Source organism: Cherax quadricarinatus, chromosome 28, assembly GCF_038502225.1.
Source record: "Cherax quadricarinatus isolate ZL_2023a chromosome 28, ASM3850222v1, whole genome shotgun sequence".
NCBI classification, from domain to species: Eukaryota; Metazoa; Arthropoda; class Malacostraca; order Decapoda; family Parastacidae; genus Cherax; species Cherax quadricarinatus.
The window spans coordinates 895,477-913,524 of record NC_091319.1 but is presented as its reverse complement, the minus strand read 5'-3'; the positions used below and the strand labels follow the sequence as shown (position 1 = coordinate 913,524).

The 18,048-nt window shown below is 37.4% G+C and overlaps 1 protein-coding gene across 3 annotated transcripts in view; it reads right to left on the bottom strand.

Moving 5' to 3' along the window:
- The window catches only part of LOC128693209 (uncharacterized), a 36,051-nt gene extending 18,236 nt beyond the window's left edge, over nucleotides 1–17,815 (bottom strand). For 2 of the 3 annotated variants that reach the window (XM_053782709.2, XM_070089291.1), the window contains exons 1-4: nucleotides 17,712–17,815; nucleotides 13,470–13,602; nucleotides 8,220–11,506; nucleotides 7,976–8,088 (exon numbers count right to left, since the gene is read on the bottom strand). In XM_053782709.2, the coding sequence (XP_053638684.2) occupies nucleotides 7,976–8,088; nucleotides 8,220–11,506; nucleotides 13,470–13,593 (3,524 nt within the window). In that variant the 5' untranslated portion in view covers nucleotides 13,594–13,602; nucleotides 17,712–17,815. Of the gene's footprint in view, nucleotides 1–7,975; nucleotides 8,089–8,219; nucleotides 11,507–13,469; nucleotides 13,603–15,504; nucleotides 17,688–17,711 lie in introns of those variants that run through there. The other variant, XM_070089290.1, reaches the window with a different exon arrangement.
- Between the last annotated feature and the right edge of the window lie 233 nt (nucleotides 17,816–18,048).

Here is an 18,048-nt window from a genome sequence, read left to right as displayed (position 1 = left end):
CTGCTACTGTAACTTCTCGTACCTTTACCAGGAAAACACAATCCTGAATCTGTCTCTGTGGCTAGACAGAAATCTGATATCGAGAAGAAGAAAGTTAAATGTACCTATTGTAACAGAAAAGGACATGCTAGAGAGTATTGCTGTAAGTTAGAAAGAGATATGAGAAGCAGTCGTGCGGCTGGCGCCCCCACACAAGTCGTATCTTCTTCCGAGCAACAAAGGCACCAAAATCCTAGTAATACCTCTGATCCTACTGTTTTAGATAATATTACTCAGGACAGATGACTAGCGTCAGAAAGTGTATCTGACGAAAAGATTCGTTTAGCGATAAGTCCTTACATTTCGAGAGGTAAAGTAGGATTTGACGAATCACATCTAACCGAGATAATTTCTTTCAGAGACACTGGCAGTTATCTCACGTTATTAAGAGAAGATGTACTGCCCTTAACTGATGATACCTATTCCAAGATAGATGTATTGGTAGAAGCCTATGGTGGGGCTGTTATAAAAGTACCTCTTCACAAAATATACATTGAAACAAGCTATTATACCAGTTATATTTCAGTGGGTATATCCAGTGGTGTATTTCCCATCAGGTCAGTGGACTTGTTGATAGGGAACGATATCCTTCATGCTGGTATATGTAAGGAACCACTTGTGATTGATAATAACACTGATGATAATTATGCCATTGAAGCTTGTAGAGAGAAGCCTATTTTATTTCCTCTCAGCGCAATTACTAGAGCTATGTCAAAGATACAACCACCATCCTTGTCTCCTGTTGAGTTAGTGGATGACAATGATTTGGGCTTGAATATGTTGTTTAGTGACGCTCTGCGACCAGGGTCATTAACACCAACTCCCCCCCCGGTCATCAACCTAGTCAGGACACACCTGACGTTAAATTTCTAACTCATGATGATTTAATCAAGGATCAGTTTGTTGATCAGTCACTGGAAAGACAGAGATATAGCAGTTACTGAGAGTGAAGCAAAGGATCTCGATAATTGTTACTATTATAGTAATGGTGTACTGATGGAGAAAAATGCATGTAAGTTGTCAGCTGATAGTGTTTCCACCACAGTCAAGCATCTTGTAGTGTTACCAGTTACATTTCGTGAACAAGCCATTGATTTTGCTCACAATAGTCCCATTGGAGGACATTTGGGTGTCAAGAAGACACTCGGTAAACTGGCAAAACATTTTACTTGGCCAAAGATGAAGGAAACAGTAGCTGATCATGTGCGACGTTGCCACGTGTGTCAAGTGACAGGCAAGCCAGCACACATGCCTCCACCTGCACCTCTCATTCCTATCACCGTGGATGGTGAACCATTCTCACGTCTTATTATTGATTGTGTTGGTCCTTTGCCTAGAACCAAACTAGGAAACCAATGCTTATTTACTATTATGGACGCTGCAACACGCTATCCCGAAGCTATTCCTATGAGAAAAATTAATGCTCGTGCTATTGTGAGAGTGCTGATGAAATTTTTCTCCCAGGTTGGATTGCCACGAGAGATACAATCCGATCAGGGATCTAATTTCACTTCTAAGATCTTTCGAGAAGCATTATCCCACCTAGGAATAAAGTCTGTACTTTCAACCAGTTATCATCCAGTCACAAGGTGCTCTAGAGAGATTTCATCAGACACTGAAGCCCATGATGAGAGCTTATTGTGAACATTTTTCTAGAGACTGGGATGAGGGTATACCTTTTCTTCTGTTCGCTATGAGAGAAAGTGAGCAAGAAAGTCTCGGGTTTAGTCCTTATGAATTAATATTCGGACACCAAGTGCGTGGTCCTCTCGTAGTGTTAAAAGACGTGTGGACAGGAAAATCAAATCCATCATTGAGTACTTCACCTTCATTAATGCAGCAACATTTGACAGCCGCTAGAGAGCTAGCTTCGAAAAAACCTAGTTTCAGCCCAAGCTAGAATGAAGCAACATTATGACAAGCGTGCTGTCTCTAGCTCTTTTAAAGCAGGAGATAAGGTGATGGCTCGGAAATTAGTACCAGGTCATGCTCTACAAGCCAGGTATGATGGCCCCCTGGAAGTAGTAAAAAAGCTTAGCGACGTAAATTATTTGGTACGTACGCCTGGGAAAAAGAAATCTAATCATGTGTACCATGTTAACCAGCTTAAGACATACTACGCTAGTCCTCTACCTACTACTTCTATTCTTCCTAGGACAGAGGAAGAAAACGTCAGTCTACCTGACATCTCTAGAGGTATAGAGGTGCGTTTAGAAAATTCAGTGACTCTACAGTCACTAGACGATTTTCTTAGTAACCTTGGAATTGATAAAGCTGGTGATATTAAAAACATGATTTTGCATTTCCCTGAATTGTTCAGTGATGTTCCTAAACGTTGTACGCTAGGTGTACATGACGTTGATGTACTGGGAGCATCACCCATTAAGCAATCACCATATAGGATGAGTCCAACAAAGCATAAAGCATTGAGAGAAGAGGTTGATATTCTGTTATCTCACGGACTTATTGAGCGCAGTAAAAGTCCATGGGCATCTCCCTGTATTTTAGTGCCTAAACCTGACGGTAGTTTCAGGATGTGCACTGATTACAGGAAAGTGAACTCTGTCATCTTGCCTGATGGTTATCCTCTACCTCGCATTGACGACCTTATTGACCGTGTGTCAGGAGCCCAGTTTGTCATCCGTTTAGATCTCTTACGAGGCTATTATCAAGTCCCGCTTACTGAACGTGCTTAAGAAATATCTGCTTTTACTGTTCAAGATGGATTGTTTAACTACCTCGTCACCCCTTTCGGCCTATGTAACGCGGCTTTTTCATTCCAACGTATAATGAACGAGTTGACCCATAACTTAGGAGTAGAAGCCTACCTTGATGACTTAGTGGTGTACAGTGACGAGTGGGAACAGCACCTGACGCGTCTCAGAGCATTGTTTGAGAGACTGGCGCACTACAACTTCACTGTTAACTTAGCTAAATGTAGTTTTGGTCAAGCCAAGATTACCTATCTAGGCTTTTGTATCGGCCAAGGTGAGGTTGCTCCTATTGAGGCTAAGGTTCGTGCAATTTCTGAATTTCCAGTGCCACAGGATAGGAAGGGAGTACAGAGATTCCTGGGTATGGCAGGATATTATCGCAGGTTCTGTCCAAACTTTTCTCAGATTGCAGCTCCTCTCACTGAGCTTACTAGTAGCAAAGTTCAGTTCACCTGGACTAGAGATTGTTCAGACTCGTTCAAAAGATTGAAACGTTTGCTCTCCTCTGCTCCTGTGTTGAAAAGTCCTAATTTTAATCTTCCTTTTAATCTTGCAGTGGGCGCTGTGCTGCTCCAACAGTCAACATCCACTGACATTCTCCATCCTATATGTTACTATTCATCTAAGCTTAAACGACACCAGAAAAATTATGCCACTATTGAGAAAGAGGCTCTAGCTCTTGTGGTGTCCTTGGAACATTTTGATGTGTATCTGGGCACTTCCCCATTCAAAATTAACGCTTTTTCAGATCACAATCCACTCACTTATATTAACACTATGAAAAGTAAAAATGCTAGGATCATGAGGTGGGCCCTCAGAATCCAACCTTATTCTATTAGTATAAAACACATAAGTGGTCATTGTATTGTAATTGCTGACGCTCTGTCACGTCCTTAATAATTATCAGTTACATTAAAATTAACATAATTTTATGCCCAAATACCTTTTGTTACTTGCTATGTCAAATTCAGTAAAGTAACTTAATCCCTCCAGCCCATACTAACTATGTATACTCATGTCATGTCTAATTATTATATTTATATATTCACAGTAATGATGTGTGTGAGGAGGAGACATAAGCTGAGTGTTGAGTGGGTAGTGTTGTGTGGGCGATGTACTGCGTGACGGAACACTGTCCTGCCGCAGACCCCACCCCCTCACAACACACCTTGAGCTGTTTCATACTCAGATGTCCATACTGCATAGCATTCCACAACCACTACTTAAGAGTGGAATGCTGTCTCCTGTCTATAACACAAGACTATTATGCTGTCTACATTACTATGTTCGAGCCTCAACGTGTCAGGCTTGTCTGTGCTATCCTGTCTCTACACTGATGTACATAACCACGAGAATGCAAAGATACGATACTGTGTACTGCCCTAGTACTAGGGGCATAACTTATAGTGAAACAGACACTTAAATTATAGAAGTGCTTGGCACAAGAGTGACTCTGATTAATGTTTATATTAATTAGTAATGTAACCCGAGTAATCAGTAATGTGAAAGACATTAATGCAACTCCTAGTGCGACCGTTTGTTGTGTTGGGGGGGCGTTGCAACCCCTGAATGGGTTGCAATGATTATTATGTATATATATATATATATATATATATATAATTATTATCTTTTCATATAATTTTATATTGCTTATATTTGCGATAATAGCTAAATCGTAAATGTATTGCTTTATATTATTATTTGACTTAGTTTTGTTGTTAGGTAGGATGTAACATATTATGTGCTCAGTTCAAGTCTTGATTGTCTAACTACTGTAATTATCGCTCTTTGCTCGTTTCCCTGCCGGCTTCTTGCTGGGCAGCGACCCACGGAGCTATCACGTGATCGAGGGGGATGTGTCCTCACCTCGCCTGAAGTATTCAGTCTGGTCTAGACTCTCTTGGTGGTTGGACAGATTGTCTGTCTCATTATTCTTGTTAGTTCTGTAGAACTCTGTTCACAGAACATTGTATAGACTTAGTGATTTTCGACGTTGTACTGAGGTTGTGTGTCGCATAGACACTCTGAGCAACTCAGGTCCTGAGCTGTAGCTTCTGACCTAACTTGTACTGGTATCCGTGTATTATCACAGTCGGGGATTTTCTTATGCTGAACTTAGATTCAGTAGTATGGGAGTTCGGTGACTTTTGTGGAGGATCTGCAGATGGTCCCTACTTAGTGTCGTTATATTATCTCCTTGTTCCTGATTCTGTGTCGCAGTTGCTTGTTATATTGCTATTGGGCTTAGCATTCTTTTTATTGTTCAAGCAGACTGTTCTGATTGCCAGTTGGTCAAGAAGTTAGTTTATTTGAGGACTTTGTCAGTCACTTGTTTAAGTCTAGTCGAGTAGTGAGACATAGCGAACTACTCACAGCACTTACACACATACACACAAACTTACTTGTATATATTTGTAATATATATGCAATAGTATACAATAGTATACAATAGTATACTATATATACTATATATACAATAGTATACTATATATACTATATATACAATAGTATACAATAGTATACAATAGTATTGTGCTTTCAGCACAATACTATTGTATACGAGAGAAGTGATTATTATTATTTTGATTACTGTGATTAATTTAATTTAATTTGATATACCTCTAGACGATACTTAATAAATTTATTAAATTTTAATTTCTCTAGTTAGTAGCCTACCAATTGTAATCCTGAAGCACTATTGAATCATACTGAATTCTAATGGATAATTGGACAAGGATACTGACTAATTGTTACGAAAACCCAGTAACAGGCTGGATGCTAGAAGGGAAGTCCTTTCTAGTATTCACTGGAGATCTCTAAGCTTTTAGAATCGCGCTTTTTGTAACAAGCAATATATACAGGAGAAGGGATTACTAGCCCCTCGCTCCCAGCATTTTAGTCACTCTGGTGACATGCGTGGCTTACAGAGGAAGAATTCTGCACCACTTCCCCACAGAGATTAGCGGAAATAAACAAGAATAAGAAATATTAAGAAAATAGAAGAAAACCCACAGGGGTGTGTGTGTATATATATATGCTTGTACATGCATATGGAGTGTGACCTAAGTGTAAGTAGAAGTAGAAAGACATACATGAAACCTTGTGTGTTTATGAGAGAAAAAATACACCAGCAATCCTTTCTTCTTTCAACAAACTGGCTGTATCCCACCAAGGCAGGGTAGCCCAAAAAGAAAAACAAGTTTCTCTTTTTCAATTTAGTAATTTATACAGGAGAAGGGGTTACTAGCCCCTTGCTCCCGGCATTTTAGTCACCTCTTACAACACGCATGGCTTACGGAGGAAGAATTCTGTTCCACTTTCCCATGGAGATAAGAGGAAATAAACAAGAACAAGAACTAGAAAGAAAAGAGAAGAAAACCCAAAGGGGTGTGTGTGTGTATATATGCTTGTACTTGTATATGTAGTGTAACCTAAGTGTAAGTAGAAATAGCAAGATGTACCTGAAATCATGCAAGTTTATGAGACAGACAAAAGACACCAGCAATCGTACCATCATGTAAAACAATTACAGGCTTTTGTTTCACACTCACTTGGCAGGACGGTTGTACCTCCCTGGGCAGTTGCTGTCTACCAATCTAAATTTACAGTTTTGCTACTTAACCGCTTGAGGGTCCGTGCCACTGTTCTACGGGTCTGAAGCCAGAGTCTGTGCCGTTGTTCTATGGCATGAGCTCAGCTCACTCAGATAAGCTGCGAGTGATAAATGTGAGCCTAGATATAAAAGAATGGGTCTATGTGGTAAGTGTGCACCATATAAAAGAAATCCCGCAGCATGCAGTGCATGAGAAAAAAAAATGCGACTGTTTTTGGTTTAAAACAGCGACACTATTGTTTTTATGGTTGTATTCACAATTTCTTGGTCTCATTTGATAGAATGGAAGATATATTACAGAAATATAGATGATTTTGATTGGTTTCAGGACTGAATATAGCTTGAAATTAAGCTCAAATTTGGGGAAATGTTCAATATTTGCCAATGTTCAAAAGTAAACAAATCACATCATGCATTCAGTATACACCAACTGGCAGGTCTAATGTGTGTTCACAAAGGCACTCGTATTATTTGTACAATTATTACATTGCATGACAGTAAATCTATTTTTTTGTGTGAATAAGAAATCAAAATGGAATTCACATGTAAAACCTGGGAACGTAACTAATGAACACAGGAAATGTTATTTTAGTGCTAGGAATGCTTGCATTATTTATTCTGAACCTGTTTTTGAAACTGGAATATTTTAAAATTTTGTGTAAATTTGGCCAAATTACCAATTTCTGATCACTTTACTGGATAGCTGAAATAGTTGATAGGGCAGTTTCTTGTGCTCAGTCAATAAAATGGAAGGCATACTAGCGAAATAGCTAATAATTTAGTCAACTGGAACAACAGTTGACTTAACTTAGTACTCAAAGTGAGCAAAATTGCCGATGCACAAATATTGCTGACACAACAAAATTCGTGATAGCATAATTTCATCAATTTTCCATTAAATTTTGTACTTTTTGTTTTATTACCTTCAGAAAAAGATTCTCTATAATTTCATAATTTTTTTTTTTTTTTTTTTTTTAAATTCTTGTACCCTGTGGACAAGTTTCAGATCAGGGGTCTGGACTCTCAAAGGATTTAAAATGCTCATTATATTTAACAATCCTATCTTTAGATAACTATTATTTTGAACTTAACATTCAAATAATCCAATTTCAACTAAACAAAGTCCAGTGTTTAAAGTTTTAGTTCCCTGGAATGCTCTACCTGCCTAACCAGGTGCTTTTCAAAATGTTTTAAGCAAATGTCACCAAATTCTTTAACAATTATGTTTATTTTGAAAATACATTTTATTTTAAAGTTGTGGAGGCCCCAAGACAACGAACTTTTGAAGACCCCTGTTACTAAAACTATTTTGTCAAGCCAGCTTTATATTTTTTCCTAAAGACAAAATTTGAAAAGCAGCATATTATTTGACACAAGTGCTCAGATTTCTGTTCTGTGGGAGCAACTTTTGTATGGGAGGCTTTTTTTTTTCTATGACTTCATCCACGCTTTTAATATTTTCTCTTTCACGGCTTCTTTCCACCACACTGCTTCATTCATATTTATGCCATTCCTTACTTTTTCCTTGAAGATTTGAAAATTCTTGAAATAAAATTTATGGAATACAGTAATAAGGAATTCAGAATATTTTTACCCAGTAACATCTTACCATGCCTTCCAAAGTGGTCCATGACCATCCTTATATCCTGAGATAATCCAAGCAGCAGCATGGCACAACTCGTGAATAAGTGTGTCTCGTAACCTCTCTGGAGCATCAATTACCTACCAATAAAGGAAAATAATCATCCTCCACAATTTTATATAAAGTAAAATAGAATACAGTCTCTATTATAATACCTAAACTATGAGGCTAGAATAATTTAAAAAAAAAAAAAAAAAAAAAAAATTCTTACCTTGGTAGAAAGCTCAATTCGGGCTCCTCTTCCATTTGGTTTAGACCGATCTATTTGATAATAACAAAACCCAGCTGTCTTGGTCATTCTTGCATTCCATTTAATACTCATTACAGGAGGCAGCTTATTTTCAAAGACATGAGCATTATAATAACGGTGTAATTTTTCTGTTAACTGTTCCCGATGCTTTCTAAAATTCTTAATATACATGACAGCTTCTGGATGACATCTACCAACTGGAACATTTGTAGATAGTGATGCCAGAAATGATAATGTTGGTGTAACATTACCACTTATTGCATACCTCCTTGGCACCTGTCTAAAGTTTCCCTCAGTTTTAGCCATGATCTTACTGGAACCTTTCACATCCGGAGTGACAAAGGGCAAAATACGTTGGACTGGTTTTCTTTTAACTTCAGTTACAGAAAACATTTCATTTGCCTCTGAATCTGAATCTGAGATGAGAATAGCCGGAGAATCACGCCAAGACGAAATGCTTGTACTTGTCGTGATTTTCTTAGGCTTTTCTTTTTTATGTGATTTCAGCTCATCTGAGATGCTGTCACAATTTATGTAATCAGCCTTGTACTGAGGAGAACACTGAACAGATTTTGGAGTTAGAGAGGGCAGACTATAGCTATCATCACTGTCATCATTAATAAAATCTGACTCATATTTATCTTCAGTACCCTTATTTGGTGTTTCTTTTCTTATTTGACTTTTGACTTTTTCTAAATATATTTCAAAGCTATCATTCTCAGCTTCATTTTCATTCTCATAAGTTGGACAGTAAGTTTCAACCAATGCACTTTTTTTCTTTGTCAAGACTGATATATCTTCAGTAACATCTTCATTGTCATTCTCTAGTTCTTTACAATTATTCCTCTCCTCTCCAGAGGTTTCACTTGCTTCATGATAACTATCTTCCTCATCGTCTGATTCAAAAGTGATGGCTCTTAGAACTTTGTCCTTCACTTTTCCTGTTGGAACATTTTCATTGTAAGCTTTGTTTTCACTTATCTTTTTACCTTTTTGCCTTCTAGCTTTTGAACTGTTCTCATTGTCTTTAATAATACTCTTTAGAACAGCACCCTCATTTTTTCTCCACTCAGAACTGTAAACTGCATCCAATTCCTTTTGTATTATTTTCAGGTCGAGAAAATTCCTTTTACCACTAATAGTTTGTGGTTTCTGGAAAGGTTCAGGAGCTGAAGAAACATGAAAATTTGAATGTATTTTAATATCTGATAAAGACACCTCCAAGTCAGATATACTATCTGCTTGCTCCTTATAATCTGAATTAGTCTGCTCAGAGTCAGAATCAACAATTCTCCTAATACGCATTGACTTTTGTGTTCGAACGTCACCCAAGACATCATCAGAACTGTCAGTTGTATTTCTTAAAGTACCTGGAGAAATGGCATCTCTTCCGATGGTACAATTTGTTTTCTCATTTGTTTTATTGGATTTACTTAGTCCCTCGGATAGTCTAAGATGAAGAGAATCTTCATGGGATATTTCAGGCGATTCCTCAACGCAACCTGGTTTGGACGACATTGTTTTTGTGTCTATATTTGGTTTTCTATGTGGCTTTGATATTCTTTCTCTATCATCATCAGACTCTTCAGAAGTAGATTCAACCACTCTACAGAAAATACCACGTTTTCTCCTGAAACCTGTATCACTTTCACTAGAACTGCTGGAACTGTTATACATGTTAAGAGGAGATTTCATAACTTTATTAACAGGACAAAAAGCCTTTGGTTTTTCAAGGTTTTTCAAATGCTCACTACCAATATTTGCCTTGGATGTTGTAGATGAATGGTCAATACCTAGAAATTGTGGCTGACTGGGTGTGTTAGTAATACATGTATATCTATTTTCTCTGTTTATAAAACTTGTACCAAAAGAACTATCTTTAAAAGGACTAGAAATAATCCATTTTGCTACTTCAGGGCTCTTTGCATTCTCTGGTGTTACTACTGTATGCTTAAATTCTCCATATTTATCAAAAACATTAACACTATTTACATCATGCCCATCTTCATACTCCAGCTGTGTTTTACCACACCCATTGACTGGCAAACATATGGCTTCATTTTCTGATCCAGAAGAATCTATAATTACTCTTCCAGTTTTCTTGCAACTTACCGATTTTTGAGGTTGGAGTCTCTCGGAAGTGGAGCTACTCACTATGCTTACATCCTCACTAATGAGTGAATGATGATCATATGCTTCCTGGGACCAAAGAACAGTTCTTTGGGTTGAAATATTATAGTTTTCACTATGCTTTGCTTCCTTTAGGTTAATATCCTTTTCTTTAAGATTCCTTGACACGAGTTCATCAATCTTTTCTTTCTTTATATTTGTCCTGATAATTTTAGAATCATCATCAGAGCTATCTGATATGGTTATAGTTTGAATCTCATTTTTGGTGCTACGTTTTTTAAAAGTTTTAACAGGAGTTGTATTGCCAGAATGTGAACTAGATATATCTTCAGTTAGAGCAGTCAATGTTGATACATTTGGATAGACAGTTGCAAGAGGGTTCCAAATTGGGCAAGGGTGCTTATCCAACATTGTGCTGTTGAATGCTCCTTCACAGTTTACCTTAGTTTGACATTTTTGTATATCTGCACTGCATGTGATTATAGTTTCATCAAAATTTAAATGTAAATCATTCCTGGGTAATTTTGACATTTTATTTTCACTCTTCTTTATTATACCTTGATGTCCAATTTGTTTCTTAAAAGCTTCCACATATTTTCGAAACCCAACTAGAGCATCATTAACTTTAGTTGAAGTTGAAAACTGAGTATCATTTTGACTCTCACAAGTATAATACAACTGAGGACTACACTTGGCTTGGTCTGTGGTAAGTCTTGGTACTAGCTGCCCATTTTCTTTTCCATGGCAAAATTCAATAAAGCTGCCATCATCAATGTCTGTAAAAATACTATCTCTATTTGGTTGTTTTGTAAAGTGTGTATGATCTGGCACTTTCTCTGTAACTGTAGCACTAGTAAATTCCTGAGAATTCACTGTAACCTCTGAGTTTTTACTCTGCAGAGAACTACATACATCAGAATTGTCTCTATTACAATCACTCGAGCAATGTTCATGCAAAGTTTGAAGATTTGTTGGAGTATCTCTTGCTGATGTTCTTGAAAACTGTTGCCTGAAATATCTATTAAAACCAAAAACCTTTTCTTTTTCCTTTCTAAAATTTGAAGCTTGTATGTCTTCTTGGAAGGGCTTGAGACTTTTGAGTGAAAGTTTACTGGTACCTGCAATGAAACATTCCAAAATTAAAAACAGAAAACTTGAGCACATGATATTTTTTTATATTTCCCACTAATACTGTTGCATAATACAGTGAACCCTTATTTATCAGTTTTTTTTCAGAGCATATTTATTGCACAACACCACATTTTATACACAGACAAAATTATAAACAAACATTTTCTCCCAAGCCCCATTATTTTTCGAAAAACACAATGACTCAAATTTGTAAACACCTGGGTAATACTCTAGACTTTCACATTTCTGCCTACCAGTCAATTTTCCCAACTTGGTTAAACCTTTTAACTTCCACAAATTGCACTTTCAATGAATCAACTTAATTTTCTATCCAAGCTTGTGTTTCGAGGGAGAGACATCACAATCAATGCAACATCTTAAAGTCAATCACAATTCTAACCCAACAAGAGTTGGCCTAACAGCCATCACCACCCTTGAAAAAAAAAAAAAAAGGGGGGGGGGGATACTTCTTGCAACATTTTGATAATTTTTCCAATGAGAATTTTTCATAAAACAGGAGTAAACTACTATGCCTCTAATAAACAAAATATCTTACTGTAAAAGGGTTTAATGTAATGCAACCATGTACTATACTGTATTTTTTTTATCATGTATTTCAATTACACTACAGTATTTACAGACATAGTAAATACTAGAGGTTATGCCAAGACTATATATGCCATGCAGCTTAAGTTGGTTTGACTACTTTCATAAGTACATGTATTTACAGCATTTGAATGCAATTTACAAGACCCAAGAACATAAATTAAAAGAATAAAATAATCAAAGTTACATAAATTAGGTATATACATAAAAATATTCTCAACTTCTGAAGAAAAAAAAACTGAATTCAGTTCTCTCAAATTTGGAATTTTCCAAACTGGATTGATAATTCTAAATTCCCAAATCTAAATATGTTTTCAAGTAAGGAAGGTATGTCATGTCTATTATTTGGAATTTATATATTGGTCACCCCTGGATATACATTCTGAATCCTGGTGAGAGTAAGAAAAAAGGAAGAAATATATGAACAACTAGAATAAAATATTTGTAAGCAAGCGCCAGTTTTGACCATGCACAAGATCGGTGTAGTAAAATTTTACTAATAAGAACCCTCATGAAAAGAAATTTTTCATTTGCTTATTATTTTATTTGATATTATGGGCATAAATATCCTGTGGAAAAATCACTAAGACTAATAAGCTTCTCCTAAAGGTTACAATAGATGTAAGCAGTGTATATATAGCCTACAGGATATACATATATGTACACCCTAGAAAATGAGAGTACATACCTAAATGCTCTAAAAATTCATGGTACAAAAGCCTCAAATAAAACATCTGACTGAGAAAACATTGTGGTATACTTGTTGCATTACATCAAAAAAATGAAACATGGGCATTTATTGCCATTCTAATATGTTCCAGTTGTGTTTCCGACCTACTGTACTTTTATAACTATTAGCATGCAGTCAAAAAATGTATTTAATTGAATTCACAAGAAGGATATTTGCCCTAATGCTGATTATTAACACGAAGTGAAAATATTCGTTGGTATTTGTCAAAAATAAAGGAAGCCATAAACTGCATTACTGTTTAAATAACAAATGCAAATGCAAAATACTATACTGGGCATGTAGAATAGTGGTGCAAGCTGCTCACTTTGAGTCCTTAAGGTCCTATCAAATGTTGGAACAACTTATGCAAATCAAGAATAAAATAACTGGTTTGATCCACTTGAAGAAAAAAGTGAATATATACTGGATAAAGTACTTACATTTCAAGAAAAAAGACTTTTTGATAGGCTGGAAAAAAATATCTATATATACCGCAAGCAATATATATACGTATATAGAATATCCCAGGCACAAAACCCAACTTTACATGCACAAAAAAAAAAAGTCCCCATGTTAAATATGAATGAGTATATTTTCCTTCAACATCTACCCACGTTGAGAAGGTAACATATGTGGTTTCCTCGATTCACGGGGACTCATGCCAAATGGGGTGAGGGGCAAGTCAGCAATATCTAGTGAAAGGCGAGTTGAGTTGGCACTCCCCTGTTGAGTCCCCATGTCATAAATCTGAAAATGTAAGTATGTATAGAAATACCCTTCCACAAAGACAAAAACAAAAAAAAACAAAAAAAAGTTGTAACTTTAATAGTGTAATTCCTTATAATTTACAGATAATCCTGACTATTAATATTTATTCTGACAACAATATTCTGCTAGGGTGTTTGGAGAGGTGTGGGATTAAAGATAATGAATCTGATACAAAATGGGGGTTGCTGCAGTTGTTCTTTGCTGATTATGATTCTTTTGGTAGAGTATGAAGAAGTTAGAAAGGATGGTGGAGGAGTTTGGGAGGTTATGCAAAAAATAAGAAAAGAAAGTGATGAGAGAATGGTATCAGACTGAAGAGAGTATGAAAAAGCAGAGTTATATTTACAGTATAGGTATTTAGATATTTGAGTAAACTTGTCAGCAGACAGTTTCAAGAAAAATGAGGTGAACCCTACAGTACACTAGGAGAAAGTAGGGCAAAGTGTTGAGGTGTCTGCAGAAAGAAAAATGGTTTATATGTGGAGGTGAAAAGGAGAATACAGTATACCATTGTATGGAGATGCCAACACTTACACAAGTGTGAGATGGGATTTAAATGTTAGTGTAGAGGATGCTAGAGGCAGTGGAGATATGTTTTGAGGGCAATGTGAGTTGTGAATATGCAGGAAATTCAAAGCATAGAAACTAGAACACTAAGAGATTATGAAAGGTATTATTCTGAGAGCCAGAGATGGGTTCTTGAAGTAATTTCAGCATTTAGAGAAGATGGAGCAGACTTAGATGACTAAGTGGGTGCATAACTCCAGGATGGAAGGAGAAGGGGTCACCAAAGGAAGAGTTGGAGGAGTGAAAGAGGTTTTAAGGGCCATGAGTATCCAGCAGCCACGTGAGTGTGCATACAATAAAAATAATTAATAAAAATAATTAACAGTAAGTAATAATAATAATTAATATAATAAATCTTTATTTCTACAAGTACAACATATACAGACCTGGCTGACATCAATAACATGCTATATAGAAAGCCCCTTGTTATGCAGAGCATTTCGAGAAAATTAGGTTAATGTTGCCCCAAGCCAGCTAACACCCAGGTACCTATTTACTGCTAGGTGAACAGGGACAGCAGGTGTCCTAATGTTTCCACCCGTACTGGGGATCGAACCATGGACCTCAATGTGTGAGCAGTGTGCTACCAACCAAGTTTATGTACTGCTGGCAAGAAACCAAGGTAGCATTTATGAAGGGGTTTAGGGAAACCTGTGAACCAGCCATCTGTTCTGAAGGTGAAAAGTATAATGCTTGCACTTTGAAGGAGCAGTGTGGACATTCAGTCTGAAGGGTCATTTGAGTTTTGAGGTTCAAACTTCTGGGAATATAGCTATTGAATAAATGAATGATGAATTTTTTGGGACCACCCTATCTTGGTGAGCGATGTAAAAAAAGAAAAAAAAAATTCATATAAATATAGGACAGCTAATGATCTAAAATTTAAGTTTCGCGCTGACTGGCCCTTCCACAGCCATCTCATGGTGGTGCTGCCACTCTCGGAAATGTCAGGTCATGCTGACAATCCGTCTTTTGATCGTCTTGCTCAAAGCCTTTCGCATTTTTTATTTCCTTCAATGTATGTTCTTATCCTGTCTGCCCTCCTCTCTGAAAATCCCACTATTATTTTAGAGTTGCTCAGGATTTCTTTACTAACATTATTTGCCAAAGCAAATGCAGCTTCCTCCATTAGCTATTGCTCATCTTTTTCATTACTTCCACCTCTGACCCCCTACCATCCTCATCCTAACCATGCAGCATTAAATAATGTCTGACTTTTTTGCATTATCCTATGTTCTCTACACATATGCTGTTATGTATCATAATCTATGTAATTATATTTGTGTATACCTGAATAAACTTATATGTACTTACTTACATGACACAAGGGTCATCCCACTGCAGGTAAAAACAACAGACATAGCCCCACTCCACATACGGGGTAGTAAGGCAATAGCAAAGAACTACAGACCAAGAGTGCTAACGTCCCATACCACAAAAATCTTTGAAAGGGTTCTAAGAAGCAAGATTGCCACCCATCTAGATATCCAATAGTTACACAACTCAGGGCAGCATGGGTTTAGAGCAGGTCCCTTCTGTCTGTCCCAACTACTGGACCACTATGACAAGGTCCTGGATGCTCTAGAAGACAAAATACAGATATAGCATACAGAGACTTTGCAAAAGCCTTGACGAATGTGACCAAGGTGTAATAGCATAGAAAATGCGTGACAAAGGAATAACAGGAAAAGTTGGTAGGTGGATCTATAATTTCCTAACAAACAGAACACAAGCAGTAGTAAACAGAGTAAAGTCTGAGGCAACTACAGTGAAAAACTCTGTTCCACAAGGCACAGTACTTGCTCCCATCCTGTTCCTCAACCTCATATCTGACAGATAGGGATGTAAGCCACAGCACCATGTCTTCCTTTGCAGAAGAGACCCAAATTTGCACGAGTGTCCTCCACTGAAGACACCACAAGACTCCAGGCGGACATCAACTAAATCTTTCAATGGGCCGCAGAAAACTATGAAGTTCAATGATGAGAAATTTCAATTACTCTGATATAGAAAATGTGAGGAAATTAAAACTATATTGGACTATAAAACAAATTCCAACCACACAATAGAGCAAAAAACTAATGTAAAAGACCTGGGAGCAATATTGTCAGAGGATCTCACCTTCCAAGATCATAACACTGTATCAATCACATCTGCTAGAAAAATGACAGGATGGATAATGAGAACCGCAAAAACTAGGGATGCCAAGCCCAAACTTGCACTCAAAAATCACTCCCTATAAAAGCAAGACTTGGCAGACGATGCAACATCCTCCCAGTGAAAAGCAGGGGTGTCACTAACACGTTAAGAGGCAACACAATAAGTGTCAGGGGTCCGAGACTGTTCAACTGCCTCCCAGCATACATAAGGGGGATTACCAATAGACCCCTGGCTGTCTTCAAGAAGGCACTGAACAGGCACCTAAAGTCAGTACCTGACCAGCCGGACTGTGGTTTGTATGTCGGGTTGTGTGCAGCCAACAGTAACAGCCTGGCTGATCAAGCCCTGATCCACCATGAGGCCTGGTCACAGACCGGGCAGTGGGGGTATCGACCCCCAAAACTCTCTCCGGGTATACACATGTTTAGCACCTACCATTCTACAATAATAATGGCAGCATACTTGCCTCATACACTGAATGTCTGTGGTTCAATCCCCAGCATGGTGTGAAACATTGTGCATGTTTCCTTACATCTGTTATCCCTGTTCACCTAGCAGTAAGTAGGTAAGTACCTAATAACATGTTCATATATATTTCTCAAATATGACCTATATCAAAATAGCGTAAGAATTATTATTAATCTGCCCGAAGTGCCTAGGCACGATAGTGGCCATCTTTGTAATTAAAATATAACATGTAAACCACACATTAAAAGCTTTACAATGAAATAAATATTTGTATTAGTGGACTGGTGTGGGTCGCATCCTGGGGGGGGGGCAAGATTGAAGGCCCCAGTGGATTATTATTATAATCAAGGGGGAAGCACTAAACCCGTAGGATTATTCCTATGGGGTATGGAAGGCATTCAGGCTTAATTCAGGGAACTGGAGCACAGATCCAACTGGAGCACAGATCCAATTCCCTAGATCAAGAGCCCCTCACCAGCGTCAAGGAGCCTTCCTTGAGGGGAGGCCCCAGTGGAAATAAGACAAACATTCTTCAATGATTCACTGACTCTCTTGGATTATCCTGAGTGGCTAACCCTCAGGGTTAAAAATTCAAACAAATATTATCTTCAGGTCAAATCTAGCAAAATCCTGGACACCTAAACCCATTTCAGAAATTCTTAAAAGAAATCTAATTTTTAAATTATTAAACACCTGAAATAAACTCCACCACAAAAACCACCAAACTGGAAGCTAAGTCGAAATATATTGCGGGGAAAAAACGCTAAACCCATCAGGGACACACAGCACCTGGGATGCAATCAAGGTTGACCCAAACGGGCAGAAAAGTCCACTTCCTTGGATCAAGAGCACCTCCCTGACGGGTATATTCACAATAATGTAGCAGAGAATACCTGGTAATACAGGGTTCCATGCCCTAGCAGTGAGAGAGATGAACAAGACACAACCTGTCACTAGACACTCCTCCTCAAGTTTAAATATCGTCCACTCAGCCAGGGCTCAAAATAATTCACTTTAAAAATATAATAAATGCACACATAAAATAAATTAAACACTCTTCAAATGAGAGAGGTTCACAGGAATATTTTTTTAACTATTTTTTTTACATCAGTATGCTATAATGAAAAAATTATGGACGTAAATATATATACATCAAGAAAAAATATAACCCGGCAGGAAACGAGAGAAAGGATGGCGGGTCTTTTAAATAACATAATAATAATAATAATA